The following is a 23,697-nucleotide window of genomic DNA, read 5'->3' as shown; positions in this document are numbered from 1 at the left end:
TTTGCAATTTGCAAGCAGGCGGGGCTATAATAGACCACTTTTGTATACAGGTGCATATCACATTTTTTCGTCGACTTTGCCGGTTCTAGCAAATTAACCAGTATAGGGTATACTATTTTAAGTGTAACAAAAAATAATCCAAACGGACAAAAAATGTTGTATGTTCAAAAAAATATCATTCGTTGAAGGTCTCAGGAAAAATATTTGATGACTTTCTAAATTTTAAAATCGACTTCTAATGCTAATATCTGAGAGTGTTTGACTACTTTACAAATGTCATTTATAAACAAAATGAATAATAGAGTCAACAGTATGATCCTTGAGGAGTTTTTTCTTTAGAAAGACAAAATGACGTAATTGTGGGGTGCACCGTTTTGAAAATAACGATCAGATAAATCGTCTAATATTATCCGGTATTCGATGCAGAAGAAAAAAAATTCCCTGAACTTTTTTCGTTAGGTTATGTTATTTATTAAATTAAAGGTTAAAAAATATGCCAGAAATATAAACATTGTTGCCGATAGTTTCAGTTTTCAGTAGCAATGACCAAGTTAACGGTATCCATTTCTTAGAAAGCATAAAACTTTACGCTATTTAAAACAGTTATTCGGCTTTTTGTAAGTGTTTATTTCATATGTAAGGAACAAACACTAAAATTTCACTTAAACATTGTTTTTATATGAATGGGGGTTCTACATACGACAATTGTCGCATGCCACATTTAGCATCTCATCTTTAATTCCCAATCATCAGTTCGTTCTGCTCGCCCACTCTTCTTAGAAATGGAAATTTCGACTTTTGTGCACAGCCTATTTCCGTATCTTCCAATTTCTTTTTTCACTTTTCTAAGATTACTAAAAGGGTTGGTAAAAGACAACAACCTTGTTCTAGTGCCTTGATGGGTTTAGCTCTTCTGAAACATTTTTCCGGCCTTAAATTGAATGATTTATCTATATAGCTACTACTAATGCTTACGTAACTGCTCTTTATTTGCTTTTACTAAGTACTTCCAAACGCTTATTAATAAGAACATTACTATACGCCTTCTCCAGGTCCATGAAGAGTTACAAAAAAAATTGAAAATGCTTAAAATTTGGTGCAAAGTAACAACGTGGATGATGTAACTAAAATTATATTTATTTTGTTGTACGTCAGGTAGTTTTTCACATACTACTTTGGTAAATTTAGAACGAAAGATGCGTAAAAATATCACCCCCCAACAAGCCACAATTCACTCCATTTCCATTATTTCGCTATGAAAATCTGTATCATCACCGTCATTTTCAATTTCAGATTCTGAATCAGATTCACCTAGCGAAATAATGAAAGGAGGTATAGATTCGTACGAAAGATTTCCCATATTCTTTTCCCAATCAACCAAAATAAGTTTTTCACAATGTTTACAAAAATTTTGCCACATGCTTGGAGTACATTTAGAAAGCGCCTCAAGCCATAAATTCTCCACCCTATTTTTTAATGAAGGTTGAGAATTTATATGCTTGTTGTAATAGTTCTTACAAAATCCCCACGCCATTTCAATTGGATTATATTGACAATGGTACGGAGGTAATCTAAGAACTTAATGGCCACTTTCTCTTAATGTCTCATCTACCAAATATCTTTTTTTTTCTATTGTTTCTGAAGGGTTTAATTAAATCCCACAACTGTTTCTTTGAAAATTTTTTGTCAAATTCAACACTATGTTTAACGAGTAATTCCTGCATTTCACATTTTTTACTAGAAAAAGTGGATGGTTTATCCAACTGAACCGAATGATACGGTGCATTGTCTAAAACCACCACACATTTTTGGTTCAACTTTGCCAAAGCAGGAATGAGCTGTTTAACCACCCAATTTTGAAAAATTGTCCCGTTCATCGTTTTATGATAGTCTCTGTCGTCAAAAATTGTTACAACCATCTAAGAACCCTGTTGAACAACCCGCCTGGAGAATAGTAAACCGTAATCCTTTTAATTTTGGTGGGATTGCTTTTTAGATGAGTATCGTGCACCCAGCGACGAATGGACGAACCATTTTCATAGATCCATGTTTCATCCAAATACACGAAAGTCAAATTTTCACAAGAATTTAGAAACTGTAAATATGTTCTCAAAAAAGTAATTTTAGCTGGAACGACATGTTTTTGTTCACATAGAATTTTGGGACCATTTACTTCCCTGTGTTTATAACCCATTGACTTAAGAATTTTGTATAATGTGGTTTTTCGCCACAGTTGATGTTCCCACCTATGAGAAAAAAAATTTAAAAATATTTTGCAGCGTATTTTTACATTACAGAAAATATGTCCAAGATCCTCATAGTTACTTCTTCCAAAGAAAGATCGGGCCTGTCTTTTCGAAACTGCAAAAAACATCTTTTTATTGCAATTTTTTGTTGCTGTAAAATTATCTATGCTGACAAAATTAAAACATTTGTTTGCTTGATTAAAAAATTGCGTCTAATAATTCTGATCTAATAAATGAAGTAGAAAAGTGGCAATCCAGCTCAAAGCAAATGTCAATCAGACTACTGGCAGACAAAAAACTAAATCAAATCAGTTTATCCAACTTAAAGAAAAAATATCAAAGTCTACTTTACTATATAAAGATCGTGAATGGAACAAATTTACATAGGTATAATCTTGAAAATTATATAATAAAAAAAATCAGGTACGTCACCGACTATTTCCAACTAAAATATCGGAACTAAAATTCTTCTCATTGTAAAAATGTGGGATTCGTAGGTACACATTTAAGGAATTTACGACGCTTTTTTCACCGAGCTGTAAAAATACCTCCGTCCATTCATCTCCGCAAAATCATCAATTACGCTTACGCGTCCATCCATCGTTTTCTACTTTTGTTCATTTCACGCTTCCGTGCTACGTGATTCTCGTGCATTTTTCGGCGCAATAAACCAATGCAAAGGTGTGATAAATTTCTCCGAGTTTTGGCCATCTGCGCCCGAGCCGGTTAATGTATGCGTGGAAACGCGCGAGGGCGCGTGACGAGACAAAGGGCCAAAAACGGCCCTGAATCGACCTAGACCAATACTTTATTCGAGCGTCAAAAGTCGCGTTTTCGCTCTTGTTCACTGTTTGTTTTGTTTGGGCTGTGGCTTTTTTATGCTGGTATTCATGTAGACGAGGTTTGTTTATTGTGGAAATGGATATTTGGTAAGAAAATATTGTCGGGGGTTAGGAGTGTGGAGGTTTGTTTTATTGTTGTGGAGATGTTGGAAGGATTACATGGCGGGTTTTTAGTGGCAGCTAGGCGTTGTAGAAAGTTCAAGAATGTCAACAGGCGAAACAAAGCTTAGTATTAATGAACATTAATAATAAGGGTTATGATTATTGATTTTATGGTTTCATTTTTCACTTTGATTTCTTTATCAACTTCTCTCTCTTCGCTGACTTTTGATTTGTAACTTTGTTTGATTCCAAATATTTTTTGTGTGAACTTTCCTTTTGCTTTCTTTCTTGCCTTCTACTGTCTTTCTTTCCTTTTGATGGTGTTCTTCCTTCTTCTCCCTTCTTTTCCACATACTGTCTTTCTTTTATTTTTGCGTAATCCTTTTTGCTTTTCTGCCCGTCTTTGTTATACCTAGTCTTTTTTTATCCTCCTGGAATCTTATTCCTTCTCTCTTTTTCGCGTTTCTGTGCTTCTGCCTGCCTTTTTACTTCCCGAGTGTAAGCGAAGAAAGTATTGCAATCGAGTCCGTCGGCCGACTTTGTCTAATCATCCTCACCAATAGTGTGATGACGTCATTTCAAAATTGTACGTAGAAAATCGGTTTTAAATTGTATAAAATAACATAGTCCTATACATGTAGTTTATGATTCCGTGTTGAGTTTTTACGTCCAGATTTTTGGAAAAAAATCACAATTATAAAACATTTTGCAACTTAATTTTAAATCTGCCAAACTGAATGCTTTGAAATCTTGCAGATGTTTTAAAGTTAGAATAAGCATGGTAAATTTTTGATCAAAATGTATTTGCTCATCCCCCCTAAAAAATTAATTACGTCACCTCAAAATATTGCTGAATATACCCTATCTTAACTGTGCAAAATATAATGAGTCTAGCTATACTTGTGATTTATTTTTAATATATAATAAGTATTTTTTTAATTTGCTTATACAGGGTGTGTCAGAAAAATTATGACTGAGTTGTTAAAAAATAAATATCCAATCAGATTTAGGAATTTAACTCGTTACTATGGAAATATGCAATTTTAGCATCTTTTAAATTTAACACAAATTTAATTGGGGAAAAATCAGTCTTATCTTAGCAAGTGCTAGCCCCGCCCACCCGCCCTCTATTTTCTCAGAGGGTATGGCAAATGCCAAAATCAGTCTTCTCTTAGCAAAAACAACCCCCGCCCAGCCGCCCCTATTTGCTCACAGGATATGTCATTTGCCAAAATAAGACTTATCATATCTGAGAAAATAAAGAACGGGTGGGCGGGGCTAGCACACTTGCTAACATTAGTCTTATTTTGGCAAATGACAAATCCTCTGAGAAAATAGGGGGCGGGTGGGCGGGGCTAGTACCTGCTAAGATAAGACTGATTTTCGCAAATGAGATCCCTCTAAGAAAAGTTTTAGGACAATAAACATAACAAACTGATTTTAGCAGCTACTAGCCCCGCCCACCCATCCTCTTTTCTTAGAAGATATCTCATTAGTCAAAATCAATCTTGTCTTAGCAGTTACTTGCCCCGCCCACCCACCCTCTCTTTTCTTAGAGGGTATGTGATCTGCCAAAATCAGTCTTATCTTAGTAGATACTAGCCCCGCCCACCCGCCCTCTCTTTTCTTAGAAGATGTCATTTGCCAAAATCAGTCTTATCCTAGCTAATAGGCTGCTAAGATAGAACTGATTTTGGCAAATGACATATCCTCTGAGAAAATAGGGGGCGGGTGGGCGGGGCTAGTATTTGTTAAGGTAAAACTGATTTTGGCCCTATTAACCTTGTAAAAACTTGTGAAATCTAAAGGTGATAGATTGCAAATTTCCATAGTAACGAGTTAAATTCCTAAATCTACCCCAAATGTGCAAACTATGATGAGTCTTTACTTGTGATTTATCATTGCATTCATACTTTTGCGATTTACTTATACAGGTGGCTAAAAAAAAAATGAATGAGTCAATTTATTTTATTGATTAATTCAGGAACGGCTCACTCCATTTTCCCAGAAAATTTTGGGAATGCAATACTGTTATTTTTAGTATTACACCGCACCAATCCAAATTGAGATACGTGTCCTTGAAAAAATTTAGGTGCGAGGGAAGTTCTGTCGAAATAGCTTTCGATCAATTTTTTGTTTTTGTCGTTCTCTTGTTTCTATCTTTCAGTGCTTTTTTCTATATTTCATTTTGTATATCTGACCTTCATTCTCTATTTTCAATTCTTTCCTTCTTTCGGTTTATTTATCTCTCCTTTGTTGTATGCTCATTTGATTTTTGACTTTTCTTTTTTCTTGTTGATTTTTTCTATACTTGGGTCTATATACCTTTCTCTTTTTCTTAATTCCTCTGCTATTCTTCTCTCGGTCTTTCATTCTGTCTTCTCTCTTTCTTTCTTTTTGTTATCATGTCAATTTTTCTGTTGTCTCTTTTTATCGTTTTATGTGGCTTTCTACTTTTCTGTTCTTTTTCCGCCTTTCTTTATGACCTCCCGTATTTCTTTGTCCTCTTCCATCATCATTTCTCCCGCTTCGTCTTTTCATTTTCTTTTTAACCATTCGATCTGCCATTTGACTGTTTGCGCTTTTTTTTGTCCTTCGTCTTTGGACAAAGACGAGAACACAAGCAAGAGGATAAGAGGACTCTTATCCTCTTGCTTGTGTTCTCGTCTATGCTCTCGACCTGTTTGTTTTTCTGTCCTGGGGTGGGATTTTGTTTCTCGATCCAAGTGATAAATTATCCCTTGCGATAAATGTCATTGCGTAGCTTTTAAATGCAAAGTTTGCATTTATTCTTTGCATATAAGCTGCAAGGTGTTAAATTGCAAATTTCCATAGTAATGAGTTATTTTTGGATTTCCAGTTACCCGATTTCTTTAATTTTCGGTAATTCAATACATACGTAGTTTTTCCGATTTAGCACTTTTTCAATTTTTAATTTTAAAATCGAAAAATGGATAATTTTAAAAATTATAATAAATATTATTACACCTAGGACTAAAAAATTGCAAATCAAAAATTGAAACAATAAGGAAAAGCAAAAACGAAAAACTGAAGACAGAAAAAATTGAAAAATCGAAAAATTCAAAAATTAAAAATCGAAAAGTCGTGAAGCTGCAAATCAAAATCGCAAAATCTAAAAAGTGAAACATCCAAAAGTTGGAAAATCGAAAAACTAAAAAATTTTAAAATGAAAACTCGAAGCTAAAAAATATGAAAATTTGCAAATCTAAAAATTGAAGTTGAAATTGAAAAAATAAAGAAAACAAAAAAAAACCGAAACGAAAAACTGCATAGCGAAAATTTCAAGACAGGAGAAATTAAAAAATTAAAAATCGAAAAATTTAAAATCAGATATCGTAGAATTGAAAAAGTGAAAAATTTAAAACAAATATTGTCATTTTATACATATTTAAAATGAAAACTAGAAAAATTGTGAATCAAAAATTTGACAAACGAAAAATTAAAAACCGAAAAATTGAAAAATAAAGAAAACGCAAAACCGAAACGAAAAGTTGTAAATCGAAAAATTGAAACATTCGAAAGTAGGAAAATCGAAAAACAGAATGACAAACTGAATATTCAAAATTTTACGAAAGGAATAAGTGAAAAATTGAAAAAATATTGTCATTTCATACATATTTAAAACGAAAACTAGAAAAATTGTAAATCAAAAATTTGAGAAAACTAAAAACCGAAAAATCGCTAATAGAAAAATTGAAAAATTTCCCATTGAAAGAAAGAAGAAAATACAAAACCGAAACGAAAGATTGAAACATCCAAAAGTAGGAAAATCGAAAAACTGAAAAATTTAAAAATGAAAAATTGCAAATAGAAAAATTTGAGAAGTGAAAAATTGAACATGGAAAAACAAAAAATTAAAACATCGAAACATTGAAAAATCGAAAACTCGAGGAACTTAAATCCAAAAATTGAAAAACTCGAAAGTTGGAAAACTGAAAAACTGAAAAATTTAAACTTGAAAAGTCGAAAAACTTAAAAATGAAAAATTGCAAATCGAAGAATTGAAGAAACGAAAAATTGACACGAAAAAACAAAAAATTATAAAACTGAAACATTGAAAAAAATATGAAAATAAAAAACCGAAATTAAAGATTAAAAACTCAGGAAATTTAAATCGAAAGATGGAAAAATTCAAAAGTTGAAAAATTGAAAAACTGAAAAATTTAAACTTGAAAACTCGAAAAATTGAAGTTGAGATTGAAAAAACAAAAAATTATAAAATCAGAACATTGAAAAATCAAGATTCGAAAAATGGTGAAGTGGAATAAATGGAAAAGATTTAAAATTAAATAAATGAAAAATGGAAAAATTCAAAAATTTAAAAAAATATATGTATTATACATATTTAAAATAGAAACTACAAAAATTGTAAATCAAAAATTGAAACGAAAAATTAAAAACCGAAAAATTGCCAATAGAAAAATTGAAAGTCCAAAAATTTTAAAATTTCCCATTCAAAAAAGAAAGATTATAAACTCAGAAGTTTGAAAACCCGAAAAATCGAAAAAAATAAAGAAAACACAAAACCGAAACGAAAAATTGTAAATCGAAAAATTGAATTATCCAAAAATACTAAAATCGAAAAACAGAAAAATTTTAAAATGAAAAATTGCAAATCGAAAAATTGAAGAAACGTGAAATTAAACATGGAAAAAGAAAAAATTATAAAATCGAATAATTGAAAAAATAAGAAAATAAACCGAAACGAAAAATTGAAAAATTCAAAACTCAAGAAACTTTAATCGGGAAATTGCAAATCCAAAAATTAAAAAATTAAAAAATTGGAAAAAATCAGAAATCGTAGAATTAAAAAAGTGAAAAATTTAAAACAGATATTGTCATTTTACACATATTTAAAATGAAAACTGGAAAAATTGTAAATAAAAAATTTGAGAAAATTAAAAACCGAAAAATTGCTAATAGAAAAATTGAAACTCCAAAAATTGAAAAATTTCCTATTGAACAAAAAAATTATAAAATTACAACTTTGAAAAACCGAAAAATTGCTAACTGAAAAATGGAAAGTCCAAAAATTGAAAAATTTCCCATTGAAAAAAAGAAGAAAATACAAAACCGAAACGAAAATTGAAACATCCAAAAGAAGGAAAATCGAAAAACTGAAAAATTTAAAAATGAAAAATTGCAGATAGAAAAACTAAAGAAACGAAAAATTGAAGATGGATAAACAAAGAATTAAAACATTGAAACATTGAAAAATTGAGTAACTGAAAAAATAAGAAAATAAAAAACCGAAACGAAAAATTGGAAACTCGAGGAACTTAAATCGAAAAATTGAACATGAAAAAACAAAAAATTATAAAAATGAAACATTGAAAAAAAATAAGAAAATAAAAAACAGAAACGAAAGATTAAAAACTCAAAAAAAATTCAAAAGTTGGGAAATTCAACAACTAAAAAATTTTAAAATGAAAACTCGAAGAGTCCGAGAAGTGGAATAAATGGAAAAGTTTTAAAATCAAATTGAAAAATGGAAAAATGGAAAAATTAAAAAAAATATTGTTATATGTGTTATACATATTTAAAATGGAAACTACAAAAATTGTGAATCAAAAATTTGACAAACGAAAAATTAAAAACCGAAAAATTGAAAAAATAAAGAAAACGCAAAACCGAAACGAAAAGTTGTTAATCGAAAAATTGAAACATTCGAAAGTAGGAAAATCGAAAAACAGAATGACAAACTGACTATTCAAAATTTTAAGAAAGGAATAAGTGAAAAATTGAAAAAATATTGTAATTTCATACATATTTAAAACGAAAACTAGAAAAATTGTAAATCAAAAATTTGAGAAAATTAAAAACCGAAAAATCACTAATAGAAAAATTGAAAAATTTCCCATTGAAAGAAAGAAGAAAATACAAAACCGAAGCGAAAGATTGAAACATCCAAAAGTAGGAAAATCGAAAAACTGAAAAATTTAAAAATGAAAAATTGCAAATAGAAAAATTAGAGAAGCGAAAAATTGAACATGGAAAAACAAAAAATTAAAACATCGAAGCATTGAAAAATCGAAAACTCGAGGAACTTAAATCCAAAAATTGAAAAATTCAAAAGTTGAAAAATTGAAAAACTGAAAAATTTAAACTTGAAAACTCGAAAAATTTAAAAATGAAAATTTGCATTGTATTTCGCAATGTTCTTTTCCTCATGTTGTGTCTATTTGCCTTTTTTCTTTCTTTCTTTTTGCCGTGTTTTTTGTCTTGTCGCCTTTGCCTATTTTGTCTATTTATACTTTTGTCTCCTCAGCATGTTTGTCCTTTTGTCGTTTTTGCCTGTTTGTCCTTTTTTCTGTTTTTTCCATTTTTGGAGTTCTATCCTTCTACCTGTCTTTTTGTGTCTCTTCTGTCCTCGTGACATATTTTTTTTTGTTCTCCTATCGGCTTTGTTTATTTTATCTATTCACCTCCGCTTGTGTGTTTTTGTACTTCTGTTGTTTATTGAGTCTTCTCTGCGTATTGCTATTTCTTTCTGTGTTCTCATAGCGTATTTCTGTCCCTTATTTTGTCTGTTGTCCAATTTACTTCCAAGGCCTTCTTTGTATGCTTCTGTATTTTTTTTATAATTTGGCCTTTTCTACGATCTGTTGTCTTTTGTCCTTCTGTCTTCTGTTAGTTTTCTTATTTGTCTTTCTATGACCTTGTCTGTCAGTTGGCTTGTCTTTCTTTACTTTTCTCTGTTTTTGTTTCTTTTCTATCTTCTTTTGTTTTTATCATTTCTATTTTCTTACTACCTTTTGGATCATCTTTTCTCTTTTTTGCATTTCTATACTTTTGTCTGCATTTTTCTGATAAGTTCTTCCCTGTATCCAACTGTTCTTCTATCTGCTTGTTTCTCTTACCTGTCTTTTGCTTCAATTTTTTCAAATGTTTGTCCTTTCTCCTTTATGTGTGATATTCTTAATATTTCTATCTGCCTGTTTTTCTTTTATTTTCTCTTTTTCCTTCATTATGTGCTCTCTTTCTCTGTCTCTTTATCTCTGTTATCTGTTCTCTCGCCCTTTCCGTCTGTCTTTTACCGTTTCCATCTTTCTTCCTAAGCACTTTATCTGCGTATCTTTGAATATTTTGTCTTTACTTCAATTAATAATAATTAATTAAGTATTTAAAATTGTTCTGAATATTTTAATTGCTCCGAGTCTAAATTAATTAACCAAATCTTCAGGGACGAAGTTTGTCAAGAACACTAATATTTTTGACCTTTAACTCCTAGTTTTTATCACTTCTTTTAAAAAAGGAGAAAACCGGAAATCGGGTTGTTAAAGGGAAATAAAGATGTTATTTTCACTCTTTCCCACTTAAAAACATCTTCAAATATTGGCTATAGGCTTTTTTGACCAAAACAATTGCCGTTGATTAACTAATTTTCGGTTGTTTCAGTGTCTACTTGATTAATTTTAACGTTCTTTGATGTAGTCATCCGATATAATGTATACTTCCATGCAACTTCAAAGTCACCTCTCCACCCACTAATAAGCAAGCAACCCAAGAAGCGAAATGCATAATTAACAACCTAAACGCATAAATTGCATAAGCACCGAATAACGACTTGAATGCACACATCATGCATATGCACCTCTGATTTACTTCCTTTGTGCATGCGAGCGAGCACACTTCAGATGTAAACATGTGTAATCCTTTTATTCCAAAGGCAATTAAAACTACCATATGCCAATTTGCAAATTAGTGGAATAATTTAAAAGTCGTTGAATTAAACAAGCAGCCAATAGGACCTCACCGAGAACCAATCTTTCCAGGTCATCCACTGCTCGGGCTACCTCAAAGTGAAACAATTCAGCGCCTCCTCATCGCCCTACGAAGGCTGTTACCAAAACATGGGTCTTGTTGCCGTCGGGCATTCGTTACCACCCAGTGCCATAACCGAAATCAAACTCCACACAAACATGTTCATGTTCAGGGCTAGCTTAGATCTCAAGTTAATTTTTCTGGATGCGAGGTAAGATTGCATTAAAATTCATTTTACTTTGGAAAAATAACTGAAATGGTAACGTGTGGCGAGATTTGTCTCCCCGAAAACGATCGATTTGTGGGTGTCGTGTTACCAGCACTGTCAGGTGCTTCAGTTCCCATTCATCACCAATACGGACGATGTAACACGAGCTGCCATTCTAAATTCCCCATTGTTTTACGTCGTAAAAAGTGGCGTAATACAAACACGCCTGCAGGCGGAATATGCAGGCTGTTTCAATATAATGAGCGGTGTAATATTTCTCGGGTTTTTTGTGTTTGCAGGGTGGCCCAATTGACGGGATATGAGCCCCAGGACCTCATCGAAAAAACGCTGTATCATTATATCCACGGCAGCGATATTCTGGCAATGCGATACGCTCATCACCAATGTAAGTACTGAAATTTTCCTTTCGGAGACATGCTGTATTGTTGTGCGGACCGCTTTATTACCGTTACGGTCTTCGCCGGGCGTACCTGCAGGGATGGGTTTCCCCAGTTGTGTTAATCTGTTGGTGATTGCGCGTAATTAACTCCCTAAACAATAAATTTCCTGGGGAGAGCTGAACAAACATGGATAAGGGTGGTGGCATTTGTGTATGTCGCAGCCCCTGGGGATGATTTGGGTTGTAAGGGTCTTGTTTCTGTGGCGGTGTTGATAGGAGGAAGATGATAAAGACTTATGAAGTCTTAAGAGTCGCGAATTTTGTGTTTAGCTTCTGATGTTTTGTTGGTTGTGTTTGTTTTTCATGGCCAATCCAAATCCTATTGGTTTTATGCGGCGTTTTTTTTTCAGTTTTGCCTCTCTAATTTCAAATTCCGTTACGTTGTAGTTTTGTTTAAGTTAATTTATAAATTCAGTGTCTATCTTTTTCTTCTTACCAATCCTTTTGTTTTTATTTTCGTGTTTATTAGTTCATGATTATTAAGTTTATTTCTGTGTTTGAATATTTTTGTTATTTTTTACTGATTCACCTATTAAAGCATTGTTCGTACTATATTTAACTATGTTGTCTTAAACTAAAATTATAAAAAATGATTTAAGACTAATCATACTTCTGCCTCCTTCCATTGCCATCTTTCGTACTTTCTACGGTTGCCTTCCGTTTATTTCTGTTTTCTTCCCTCTGTTGTCTTTTCTCGTCCTGCTCTTTTTCCTTTTTTTTCCTAGAGCTGTCCATTCCTCATGTTGTCGTTATTGTGTAACTTTTCTTTTTTCGAATTTTCTGTCGTTTCTATTCTCTTCATTTTTCTTATGTTAATCCTTAATTATGTCTGTCCTTCTATCCGTCTTTCTGTTCGTCTGTCAGACTTTTCTGATTTTCATGCTTTCTGTCCCCTTTCTGTGCTCTCGCTACTTTCTGTCCTTTTTTTCATAATTCGTCCTTTTCGTAATTCGTCGTTTTCGTCCTTGGTCCTTTTCGTCATTCGTTTTTTTTCGTTCTTTTTGTCCTTCGTCCTTTTCGTCTTTCGTTCTTCCTTCGTCTTCTTCGTCTTCTTCGTCGTTCCTTCATCCTCTGCATCCTTCGTCAATTTCGTCTTTCTCTTCGTCCTTCGTCCTCTTCGTCTTTCGTCCTTCATCCTCTTCGTGTTTCGTCCTTCGTCTTCTTCGTTCTTCGTCCTCTTCGTGCTTCGTCCTTCGTTCTCTCCGTCCTTCGTCCTCTTCGTATTGTCTTTGTCACCTTTGCATTCTCCGCCCTTTATCCTTCTTTTTTGTTCATCCTTTTCGTACTTGGTTCTTCGTCTTTATCGTCTTTTTTTGTTCGTCCGTTTCATCCTTTGATGTTCGTCCTTTTCATCCTTTGTTGTATGTCCTTTTCGTCCTTTGTTGTACGTCGTTTTCGTCCTTTCTCATATGTCCATTTCGTCCTTTGTTGTACATCCTTTTCGTCCTTTGTTAGTTGTCCTTTTCGTCTTTTGTTATTTGTCCTTTTCGTCCTTTATTTGTCCTTTTCGTCCTTTGTTGTACGTCCTTTTCGTCTTTTGTTATTCGTCCTTTGTTGTTCGTTCTTTTCGGCCTTTGTTAATTGTCTTTTTCGTCCTTTGTTGCGTGTTGTTTCGTCCTTTGTTCCTTGTTCTTTTCGTCCTTTGTTGTATATTGATCGTCTTCTTCGTTCTTCCTCCTCTTAGTCCTTCGTCGTTTTCGTCCTTCGTCGTTTTCATCCTTCGTCCTCTCCGTCCTTCGTCCTCTTCGTATTGTCCTTGTCACCTTTTCATTCTTCGCCCTTTATCCTTCTTTTTGTTCATCCTTTTCGTACTTGGTTCTTCGTCTTTATCGTCCTTTTTTGTTCGTCCTTTTCATCCTTTGATGTACATCCTTTTGGTCTTTTGTTAGTTGTCCTTTTTGTCCTTCGTTATTTATCCTTTTTGTCCTTCGTTATTTATCCTTTTTGTCCTTCGTTATTTGTCCTTTTCGTCCTTTGTTGTACATCCTTTTCGTCCTTTATTGTGCATCCTTTTCGTCCTTTGTTAGTTGTCCTTTTTGTCCTTCGTTATTTGTCCTGTTCGTCCTTTGTTATTTGTCCTGTTCGTCCTTTGTTATTTGTCCTTTTCGTCCTTTGTTATTTGTCCTTTTCGTCATTTGTTGTACGTCCTTTTCGTCTTTTGTTGTACGTCCTTTTCGTCTTTTGTTATTCATCCTTGTTGTTCGTTCTTTTCGGCCTTTGATAATTGTCCTTTTCGTCCTTTGTTGCTTGTACTTTTCGTCCTTTGTTGTATATTGATCGTCCTTCGTCCTTTTCGTCCTTCGTCCTTTTCGTCCTTCGTCCTTTTCGTCCTTCGTCCTTTTCGTCCTTCGTCCTTTTCGTCCTTCGTCCTTTTCGTCCTTCGTCCTTTTCGTCCTTCGTCCTTTTCGTCCTTCGTCCTTTTCGTCCTTCGTCCTTTTCGTCCTTCGTCCTTTTTGTCCTTCGTCCTTCGTCCTTTTCGTCCTTCGTCCTTTTCGTCCTTCGTCCTTCGTCCTTTTCGTCCTTCGTCCTTTTCGTCCTTCGTTCTTTTCGTCCTTCGTCCTTCGTCTTTTTCGTCCTTCGTCTTTTTCGTCCTTCGTCTTTTTCGTCCTTCGTCTTTTTCGTCCTTCGTCTTTTTCGTCCTTCGTCATTTTCGTACTTCGTCCTTTTCGCCCTTCGTCCTTTTCGCCCTTCGTCCTTCGTCCTTTTCGTCCTTCGTCCTTTTCGTCCTTTGTCCTTTTTGTCCTTCGTCCTTCTTGTCCTTCGTCCTTTTCGTCCTTCGTCCTTTTCGTCCTTTGTCTTTTTTGTCCTTCGTCCTTCTTGTCCTTCGTCCTTTTAGTCCTTCGTCCTTTTCGTCCTTCGTCCTTTTCGTCCTTCGTCCTTCGTCCTTTTCGTCCTTCGTCCGACGTCCTTTTCGTCCTTCGTCCTTTTCGTCCTTCGTCCTTTTCGTCCTTCGTCCTTTCCGTCCTTCGTCCTTTTCGTCCTTCGTCCTTTTCGTCCTTCGTCCGTTTCGTCCTTCGTCCTTTTCGTCCTTCGTCCTTTTCGCCCTTCGTCCTTTTCGCCCTTCGTCCTTTTCGTCCTTCTTCTTTTTCGTCCTTCGTTCGTCATCTGCGTCCTTCCTTCATCCTCTTCGTTTTTCGACAAATTTGTTCTTCGTTCCCTTAGTCGTTCGTGTCCTTCGTCCTTTCCGTCCTTCATCTTCTTCGTCTTTCGTCCTTTTCGTCCTTCGTCTTCTTCGTCCTTCGTCCTTTTCTTCTTTCGTCTTATTCGTACTTCGTCCCCTTCGTTCTTCGTTCTCTTGGTTTTTCGTCCTCTTCGTTCTTCTTCGTCTTCGACCTTCATCTTTTTTATTTTCCACTCTTCGTCTTTTTCATCTTTGTTGTTGTTTCTTTTGTTCTTTTTTGTTCATCCTTTCCGTATTTGGTTCTTCGTCTTTATCGTCTTTTTTTGTTCGTCCTTTTCAGCCTTTGATGTTCATTTTTTTCGTCCTTTGTTGTACGTCCTTTTCATCCTTTGTTGTATGTCGTTTTCGACCTTTGTTAGTTGTCCTTTCGTTCTTTGTTGTTCGTTCTTGTCGGCTTTTGTTAATTGTCCTTTTCGTCCTCTTCGTCCTTCGTCATTTTCGTCCTTTTCGTCCTTCGTTCTTTTCGTCATTCGTCCTTCTTGTCCTTCGCCCTTTTCGTACTTCGCCCTTTTCGCCTTTCGTCCTTTTCGCCTTTCGTCCTTCGTCCTTTTCGTCCTTCGTCCTTTTTGTCCTTCGTCCTTTTTGTCCTTCGTCCTTCTTGTCCTTCGTCCTTCTTGTCCTTCGTCCTTATCGTCCTTCGTCCTTATCGTCCTTCGTCCTTATCGTCCTTCGTCCTTATCGTCCTTCGTCCTTATCGTCCTTCGTCCTTTTTGTCCTTCGTCCTTCGTCCTTTTTGTCCTTCGTCCTTCGTCCTTTTCGTCCTTCGTCCTTTTCGTCCTTCGTCCTTTTCGTCCTACGTCCTTTTCGTCCTTCGTCCGTTTCGTCCTTCGTCCTTTTCGTCCTTCGACCTTTTCGTCCTTCGTCCTTTTCGTCCTACGTCCTTTTCGTCTTTCGTCCTTTTGGTCCTTCGCCCTTTTCGTTCTTTGTCCTTTTCGTCCTTCGTCCTTCGTTCGTCTTCTGCGTCCCTTCTTCATCCTTTTCGTTCTTCGACAAATTCGTCCTTCGTTTTCTTCGTCCTTCGTTCTCTTCGTCCTTCGTTCTCTTCGTCCTTCGTTCTCTTCGTCCTTCGTTCTCTTCGTCCTTCGTTCTCTTCGTCCTTCATTCTCTTCGTCCTTCGTCCTCTTCGTCCTTCGTCCTCTTGGTCTTTCGTCTTTCGTCCTCTTCGTCTTGTCCTTGTCACCTTTTCATTCTCCGCCCTTCATGCTTTCCATCCTTCGTTTGTTGTTGTTCGTCTTTTCATTCTTTTTTGTTCACCCTTTTCGTCCTTGGTTGTTCGTCTTTTTCGCACTTTTTTCTTCGTCCTTTTCATCCTTTGATGTTCGTCCTTTTCGTCCTTTGTTATTTATCCTTTCCGTCCTTTGCTGTACGTTCTTTTCGTCTTTTGTTGTACGTCCTTTTCATCTTTTGCTGTATGTGCTTTTCGTCCTTTTTGTTTGTCTTTTTTGTCCTATGTTGTTCGTCCTTTGTCATTCGTCCGTTTTGTACTTGATTGTTCATCCTTTTCGTTACTTTCCCTTCGCTCTTTTGTCCTTGGTCCTTTTCATTCTTTGTGCTTTTTGTCCTACGTCTTGCTCGCCTTTTCGTTCTCCGTCCTCTGCCCTTTTCGTCGTTAATAAGTTTCGTCTTTCGTTATTCGTCCTTTCCGTTCTTCATTGTTCGTCCTTTTCGTCGTTCGTTGTTGACCATTTTCGTCCTTGGTCTCTGTAGCCTGTTCTTTTTTGGTCATTTTTGTCTTATTCTTCGTTCTTTTCGTCCTTCGTTGGTCGTCCTTTGTCCTTCTTTTCATCTTTTGTCCTTCCTCTTTTGTTCTTATCACCTTTTCGTCCTTATTGCGTTTTTGTCCTCCGTTCTTTCGGCCTTTCCTCTTTGTTTCTTGTCCTCTTCGTTGTTCGTTCTTCATCCTCTCGTCATCTTAACGCGTTTTGTCCCTTGTCCTTTGCCCTTTTCGCCCTTCGTCCTTTTCGTCCTGTGTCCGTTTCGTCTTTCATCCTTTGCCCTTCCCTCTTTTCGCTGTCTATCCTTCGTCTTTTTCATCCTTTGTCCACTTCGTTCTTCGGCCTCCTTCCTTCGCCTTTTCATTCATCGTTCTTCGCCCTTTTCTTCCTTCGTTCTTCGTTCTCTTCACCCTTCGTCGTCTGTCATTTTCGTCCTTCGTCTTCTTCCTCCTACGACCTCTTCGTCCTGTTCATCTTTTCTGTCCTTCGTTTTTCGTTCTTTTTTCCTTTGTTGTTCGTCCTTATTTCCTTTGTTGTTCGCCCTTTTCGTCCTTCGCCTTTTCGTTCATCGTTCTCCGCCCTTTTCGCCTTACGTCCTTTTCTTTTTTGTCCTCCATCTTCTTCATCTTTCGCCCTCTTCTTCCTTCTTCGACCTCTTCTCCTATTCATCTTTTCTTTCCTTCGTTTTTCGTCCTTTTTTCCTTTGTTGTTCGCCCGTTTCGTTCTTCGTTGATCGTCCCTTTCGTCTTTCGTTTTTCGTCTTTTTCGTCCTTCGTTAGTCGTCCTTTCCGTTCTTCATTGTTCGCTTTTTCGTCCTTCGCCCTTTCCGACCTTTGTTGTTCGCTATTTTCGTCCTTTGTTGTTCGTCTTTTACGTTCTTTGTCCTTTCCATTTTTCTTTGTTATTCCTTTCTGTCGTTCGTTATTCCTCCTTTCCGTCGTTCGTTGTCGTCCTTTTTGTCTCCCTTTGTTCGTTCATTTGGTACCGTATCCTTCTCTATTTATATCCATTGTTCTTCGCCCTTTTCGACCTACACCCTCTTCATTCTTTTTGCTCCTTATGACTTTCGTCCAGGTCGTCCTTTGTCCTCCGTCCTCCTAGTTCTTCGTTTTCCGTCCTCGGTCCTTATGGTTTTTTCGTCCTCCATCTTTTTCGTTTTATCATTTTCGTCCTCCGCCGTTTTCGTATTGTCATTTTCGTCATTCGTTGGTTATTCTTTTCGTCTTTTGTCTTTCTTCTTTTCGTCCTTCGTCCTTTTCTTCTTTGGTTATTTGTCCTCATGGCTTTTTCGTTCACCGACCTTCATCCTTATTGCGTTTATGTCCTCGGTCATATTCTTCCTTTCACTTTCGTCCTTATCGCATTTTCGACCTCCGTCCTTCTCGTTCATTTATAGTTTGTCCTACGACCCCTTCGTCCTTCGTCCTTTTCGTCCTACGTCCTTTTTTTCGTCTTAAATCAACTATTTGGTGAATCTTAGACTGAGAAAGAAGAACATTGTTGTTTCTTAAAAAAATCCACGTTGTGTAAATCTAAACACCGAGAAATTTATATATTTGCAATAATAGCATGTATGTTTTTTGTTAGTTGATCAATTAAAAAATTTTTGAATTTGCAAAATTTCTTGTTGTTTCAAATAGGAAATTTTGAATTTTACGTCGATGCACTGATTCCAAATCATTAATTTCTGCGAACAGTTTATTATTTTGGTTTTGTTTGAAATCCTCTTCCTCCTTTTTCTTCACCACTCAATTTTTTCCACCTTCCCGTTCTTTTGTTGGTATTTATTTTCCTTCGTTTATTCGTTATTTTTATGTTTCCTTCCTCGACTTCCAGTGCTATGCAAAGGGCAAGTAACCACCAAATACTACCGCTTCATGAGCAAAGGCGGCGGCTGGGTCTGGATGCAAAGCTACGCCACCATCGTCCACAACTCGCGCTCATCTCGACCCCACTGCATCGTATCCGTCAACTACGTACTTAGGTAATCTCCCACCCCTCACCCTCCGCAACTCACCCTCTGTTTGCAGCGACCTGGAAGGCAAGGACCTCCTCCTCAACCTCGCTCAAGGCTCACTCCGCGAAGAAGTCCCCACGTCCCCAAAAAACTCCCCCGCCAAGCTCGCCCCCAAGTACCAGCCGAGCCGCGCCACCCCGCACCAGCCGCCCATCATCTCCCCCTCCATCCCCGACGAGGACTACAGCGAGTCGGCCGTGGCCTACCCCACCCCCGAGTACTCGATGTTCCTCAACCTGCCCAGCGAAGAGACGTACTATTCGCACCAGGAGCTGTTCTACCCCTACTCCGATGACGTCAGCCAGCATCCCCTGCTGGGTCAAGGGCAACAGCGGCCCTTCAGCGCGTCTTCGTCCAGCTGTAGTTCTTCAGAGAGCGAGATGCACCTGCAGAATTTGACGAGTAATCCTTACTGTGGAGACATTCACGGCCAGCACTTTAATATAGGGTGTTTCAATAATAATCCTGCGCATGCGCAGCCGACGCAGAATATGTATGCACACGAGTTTAAGCAGCTAAATCATGTTGGAAGCACTGCGGGGTATACGAGTGTGATTGTTGACACTCAGCAGTACCAACTGGCGAACGAGTACGTGCACTAGTGGGGGAGGGGAACTGTTGTGGTTACTTTGAGAGTTTTATACGATACAATGTAAAATATAAGTATTTTTCGAGTGTAAGTAAGGCTGTATATAAGATTCAATCCCGAGTGGCGTGCCATAAGAGAAGAGTAATATAATTTAGTGTCAATTGTGTTAGCGTGATCTTATTTTGGGTGCTTTGATTTTGATGATTTTGTTGTTTTGGATAGATACGACAATAATTTAAGACTGTGAATACGACTGTATGTCTATGCTATTATTAAATGTACAATAACTTTATTAGTACGTATACCCAACCAAATATTAATAAAGATTGCCTGTTATTTTTCAAATGGTGTGTTATTTCAATGCCCCACGAATCGGTTAAAAACAAAATCGAATATTAATTCAAATTAAAAAAAAAAATATATAAAACATCTAATTTTTTCTATTAGTGATAAAATTATTAATGCAGCTGTCATATAATTAAAAAGAATAATAAAACACGAAGGAAGTTTATACAGGTATGTACAACAACTTGCTTTGTTATATCTTTTAAACAAATTGTCTTCAAAAAATTCATTTTTTGATTGAAAAATGAATTTTTGTACTTTTGTTCTCTCTTTTTTACGGCATTTCATATTATCATTTTATGTCTCTTTAAACATTTTTCATTTCTGGTTTTGCAAAATTGAAATTTCTTGAATTTCTTTGTCTTCTGATTTTGAGCTTTTTTTTCGTAATTGAGTTAGTTTCCCAAAGATATTCATAAGTACTTTAATTAACGACGCTCTTTGGATTTCAATGCAATGATAAATTTCTAAAACTTCCTGCCAAGCTAAATTATTAAAAAAATATCTGCCGATTTTCTTTCCTTTTTATGTTGCCATTCCTTCCTTCAGCTGTTGCCCTGAGCTCCCGGCTCTAATTCCTTTTGCTGTAGTCTTCTGGTTACTTCTACTTCTGCCGTTCTTCCATCTGTTGACTTCTTCTGTTCTTTCTTTCTTTCTATTAGCGCTTTTCTTTCCTACTGTTTCTGCCTTTCTTTCTTCTTGTTTATTGTGCTGTCTTTTCAATTCTTTTTCTTTGTCCGTCTGTCAATCTTTGCTTCTGTATGTGTCCTTTCTATTCATTTGTTTGCCTGTTATAACTTTTCTGTCCTTCTCATTGCGCTTTCTGTCCCTCTTTTGTCCTTTCCCCTTTTCTCTTCTGTTATTTCTTCTTGAAAATTTCTTTAATTTTTACGTTTATTCGGATTAAAATTGCAAACTTTTTTCTGATATTTCTTCTTGAATTTCTTTATCTTCTCATTTTGAGCTTTTTTTTGCATTATCCAACTTTTGACACCTCGATAGTGTGTCCTTCTGCATATATATTGCGAGCACAGCGAGCACGTCCAGGTTATTTCCTCTGCCTTCCTTGTTTTCTGCTTTCCGTTGCTTTGCTTTCCTTTCCCTGTAGATTTTCCTTCCTTCTACTTCTACCTTCTTTCCACCCGCTGTCTTTCTTCCACTTTCATTCCTGCTGCTGCCACTTTTCTTTCCTTTTGCTGTTGCCTTCTGTTAACTTCTGCTTCTGCCTTTCATCCACTTGTTACTTTCTTCTTCCTACCCTTTCTTCTTTCTTTGTGTTGCTGTCTTCCTTTTCTCCCTGTCTGTTTTGCCGTCTTTTCTATTTTTTGTTTGGTCTTCGGTCGATCATTTCTATGCACCTTTCTGCCCGTTGTGACTTTTCTTTACGCGTTTTGTTCTTCTCTCTGTACTTCTGTCCTTTTATTTGACCTTCCTGTTCTCTTCTAGGAGTAATATTTATTCTTGAAAATTTCTTCAATTTCTACACTTCTGCGGTTCTTCCATCTGTTGACTTCTTCTGTTCTTTCTTGCCTTCTATTGGCGCTTTTCTTTCCTACTGTTTCTGCCTTTCTTTCTTCTTGTCTATTGTGCTGTCTTTTCAATTCTTTTTCTTTGTCCGTCTGTCAATATTTGCTTCTGTCTGTATCCTTTTTATTCATTTGTTTGCCTGTTATAACTTTTCTGTCTTTCTCATTGCGCTTTCTGTCCCTCTTTTGTCCTTTCCCCTTCTCTCTTCTGTTATTTCTTCTTGAAAATTCCTTTAATTTTTACGTTTATTCGGATTAAAATTGCAAACTTTTTTCTGATATTTCTTCTTGAATTTCTTTATCTTCTCATTTTCAGCTTTTTTTGCATTATCCAACTTTTGACACCTCGATAGTGTGTCTTTCTGCATATATCTTGCGAGCACAGCGAGCACGTCCAGGTTATTTCCCCTGCCTTCCTTGTTTTCTGCTTTCCGCTGCTTTCCTTTCCTTTCCCAGTAGATTTTCCTTCCTTCTACTTCTACCTTCTTTCCACCCGTTGTCTTTCTTCCACTTCCATTCCTGCTGCTGCCACTTTTCTTTCCTTTTGCTGTTGCATTCTGTTAACTTCTGCTTCTGCCTTTCATCCACTTGTTGCTTTCTTCTTTCTACCCTTTCTTCTTTGCTTCTGTTGCTGCCTTCCTTTTCTCCCTGTCTGTTTTGCCGTCTTTTCTATTTTTTGTTTGGTCTTCGGTCGATCATTTCTATGCACTTTTCTGTCATTTGTGACTTTTCTTTACGCGTTTTGTTCTTCTCTCTGTACTGCTGTCCTTTTATTTGACCTTTCTGTTCTCTTCTGAGAGTAATATTTATTCTTGAAAATTTCTTCAATTTCTACACTTCTGCCGTTCTTCCATCTGTTGACTTCTTCTGTTCTTTCTTTCTTTCTTTCTATTAGCACTTGTCTTTCCTACTGTTTCTGCCTTTCTTTCATCTTGTCTATTGTGCTGCCTTTTCAATTCTTTTTCTTTGTCAGTCTGTCAATCTTTGCTTCTGTCTGTGTCCTTTCTATTCATTTGTTTGCCTGTTATAACTTTTCTGTTCTTCTCTTTGTGCTTTCTGTCCTTCTTTTGTACTTTTCCCTTTTCTCTTCTGATATTTCTTCTTGAAAATTTCTTTAATTTTTACGTTTATTCGAATTAAAATTGCAAACTTTTTTATGACATTTCTTCTTGAATTTCTTTATCTTCTCATTTTGAGCTTTTTTGGATTATCCAACTTTTGACACCTCGATGGTGTGTCCTTCTGCATATATATATTGCGAGCACAGCGAGCACGTCCAAGTTATTTCCTCTGCATTCCTTGTTTTCTGCTTTCCGCTGCTTTCCTTTCCTTTTCCTATAGATTTTCCTTCCTTCTACTTCTACCTTCTTTCCTCCCGCTGTCTTTCTTCCACTTCCATTCCTGCTGCTGCTACTTTTCTTTCCTTTTGCTGTTGCATTCTGTTAACTTCTGCTTCTGCCTTTCATCCACTTGTTGCTTACTTCTTTCTACCCTTTCTTCTTTGCTTTTGTTGCTGCCTTCCTTTTCTCCCTGTCTGTTTTGCCGTGTTTTCTATTTTTTGTTTGGTCTTCAGTCGATTATTTCTATTCACGATTCTGTCCTTTGTGACTTTTCTTTACGCGTTTTGTTCTTCTCTCTGTACTTCTGTCCTTTTATTTGACCTTCTTGTTCTCTTCTAGGAGTAATATTTATTCTTGAAAATTTCTTCAATTTCTACACTTCTGCCGTTCTTCCATCTGTTGACTTCTTCTGTTCTTTCTTTCCTTCTATTGGCACTTTTCCATCCTACCATTTCTGCCTTGCTTTCTTCTTGTCTATTGTACTATCTTTTCAATTCTTTTTCTTTGTCCGTCTGTCAATGTTTGCATCTGTCTGTGTAATTTCTATTTATTTGTTTGTCTCATTTAGAGCTTTTATCTGTGCATTATCCAATTTTTGATACCTTGATCGTGTTACCTTCTGGATATATAATGCGAATACAGCGAGGACGTTCAGGTTGTTTTCTTTTGTCTTTCTTATTTTGTCTCTTTTCCTGTTTTCTTTTTCTGTCGCCTTTCCTAACTTTCTTTGCGCCCTTTTCCGTCTGTTGTCTGCTTTCTTTTGTGGATGACCTTTTTTCCGTTTCCATTTTGTTTACTTCGACTTCTACTTCTGCCGTTCTTCCATCTGTTGATTTTTTCTGTTCTTTCTTTCCTTCTATTGGCGCTTTTCGTTCCTACTGTTTCTGCCTTTCTTTCTTCTTGTCTATTGTGCTCTCTTTTCAATTCTTATTCTTTGTCCGTCTGTCAATCTTTGCTTCTGTCTGTGTCCTTTCTATTCATTTGATTGCTTGTTATAACTTTTCAGTCCTTCTCTTTGCGCTTTCTGTCCTTCTTTTGTCGTTTCCCCTTTTCTCTTCTGATATTTCTTCTTGAAAATTTTTTTAATTTTTACGTTTATTCGGATTAAAATTGCTAACTTTTTTCTGATATTTCTTCTTGAATTGTTTTATCTTCTCATTTTGAACGTTTTTTGCATTTTCCAACTTTTGACGTTGATAGTGTGTCCTTCTAGACATATTTTGCTCTTTTCCTTCCACTTTCATTCCTGCTGCTGCCACTTTTCTTTCTTTTTGCTGTTGGCTTCTGTTTACTTAAGCTTCTGTCTTCCTTTCTCCCTGTCGGTTTTGCTATCTTCTATTC

General features: G+C 36.1%; 1 protein-coding gene across 1 annotated transcript in view; it reads left to right on the top strand.

The window, feature by feature from the left end:
* Positions 1-19,445, top strand: part of LOC135129514 (single-minded homolog 1) — a 79,355-nt gene extending 59,910 nt beyond the window's left edge. Inside the window, exons 5-8 of the mRNA XM_064056678.1 lie at positions 10,987-11,186; positions 11,483-11,589; positions 18,376-18,523; positions 18,570-19,445. Coding sequence (XP_063912748.1) covers positions 10,987-11,186; positions 11,483-11,589; positions 18,376-18,523; positions 18,570-19,158 — 1,044 coding nt within the window. The 3' untranslated portion in view covers positions 19,159-19,445. The remainder of the gene's footprint in view (positions 1-10,986; positions 11,187-11,482; positions 11,590-18,375; positions 18,524-18,569) is intronic.
* Positions 19,446-23,697: the final 4,252 nt, after the last annotated feature.

The sequence above is a fragment of the Zophobas morio genome, unplaced genomic scaffold (assembly GCF_036711695.1).
Source record: "Zophobas morio isolate AGI-343-1 ecotype UQ-CSIRO unplaced genomic scaffold, CSIRO_AGI_Zmor_V1 ptg000016l, whole genome shotgun sequence".
NCBI lineage: Eukaryota > Metazoa > Arthropoda > Insecta > Coleoptera > Tenebrionidae > Zophobas > Zophobas morio.
The sequence above is the reverse complement of the archived record's forward strand: the minus strand, read 5'-3'. Positions and strand labels throughout refer to the sequence as shown.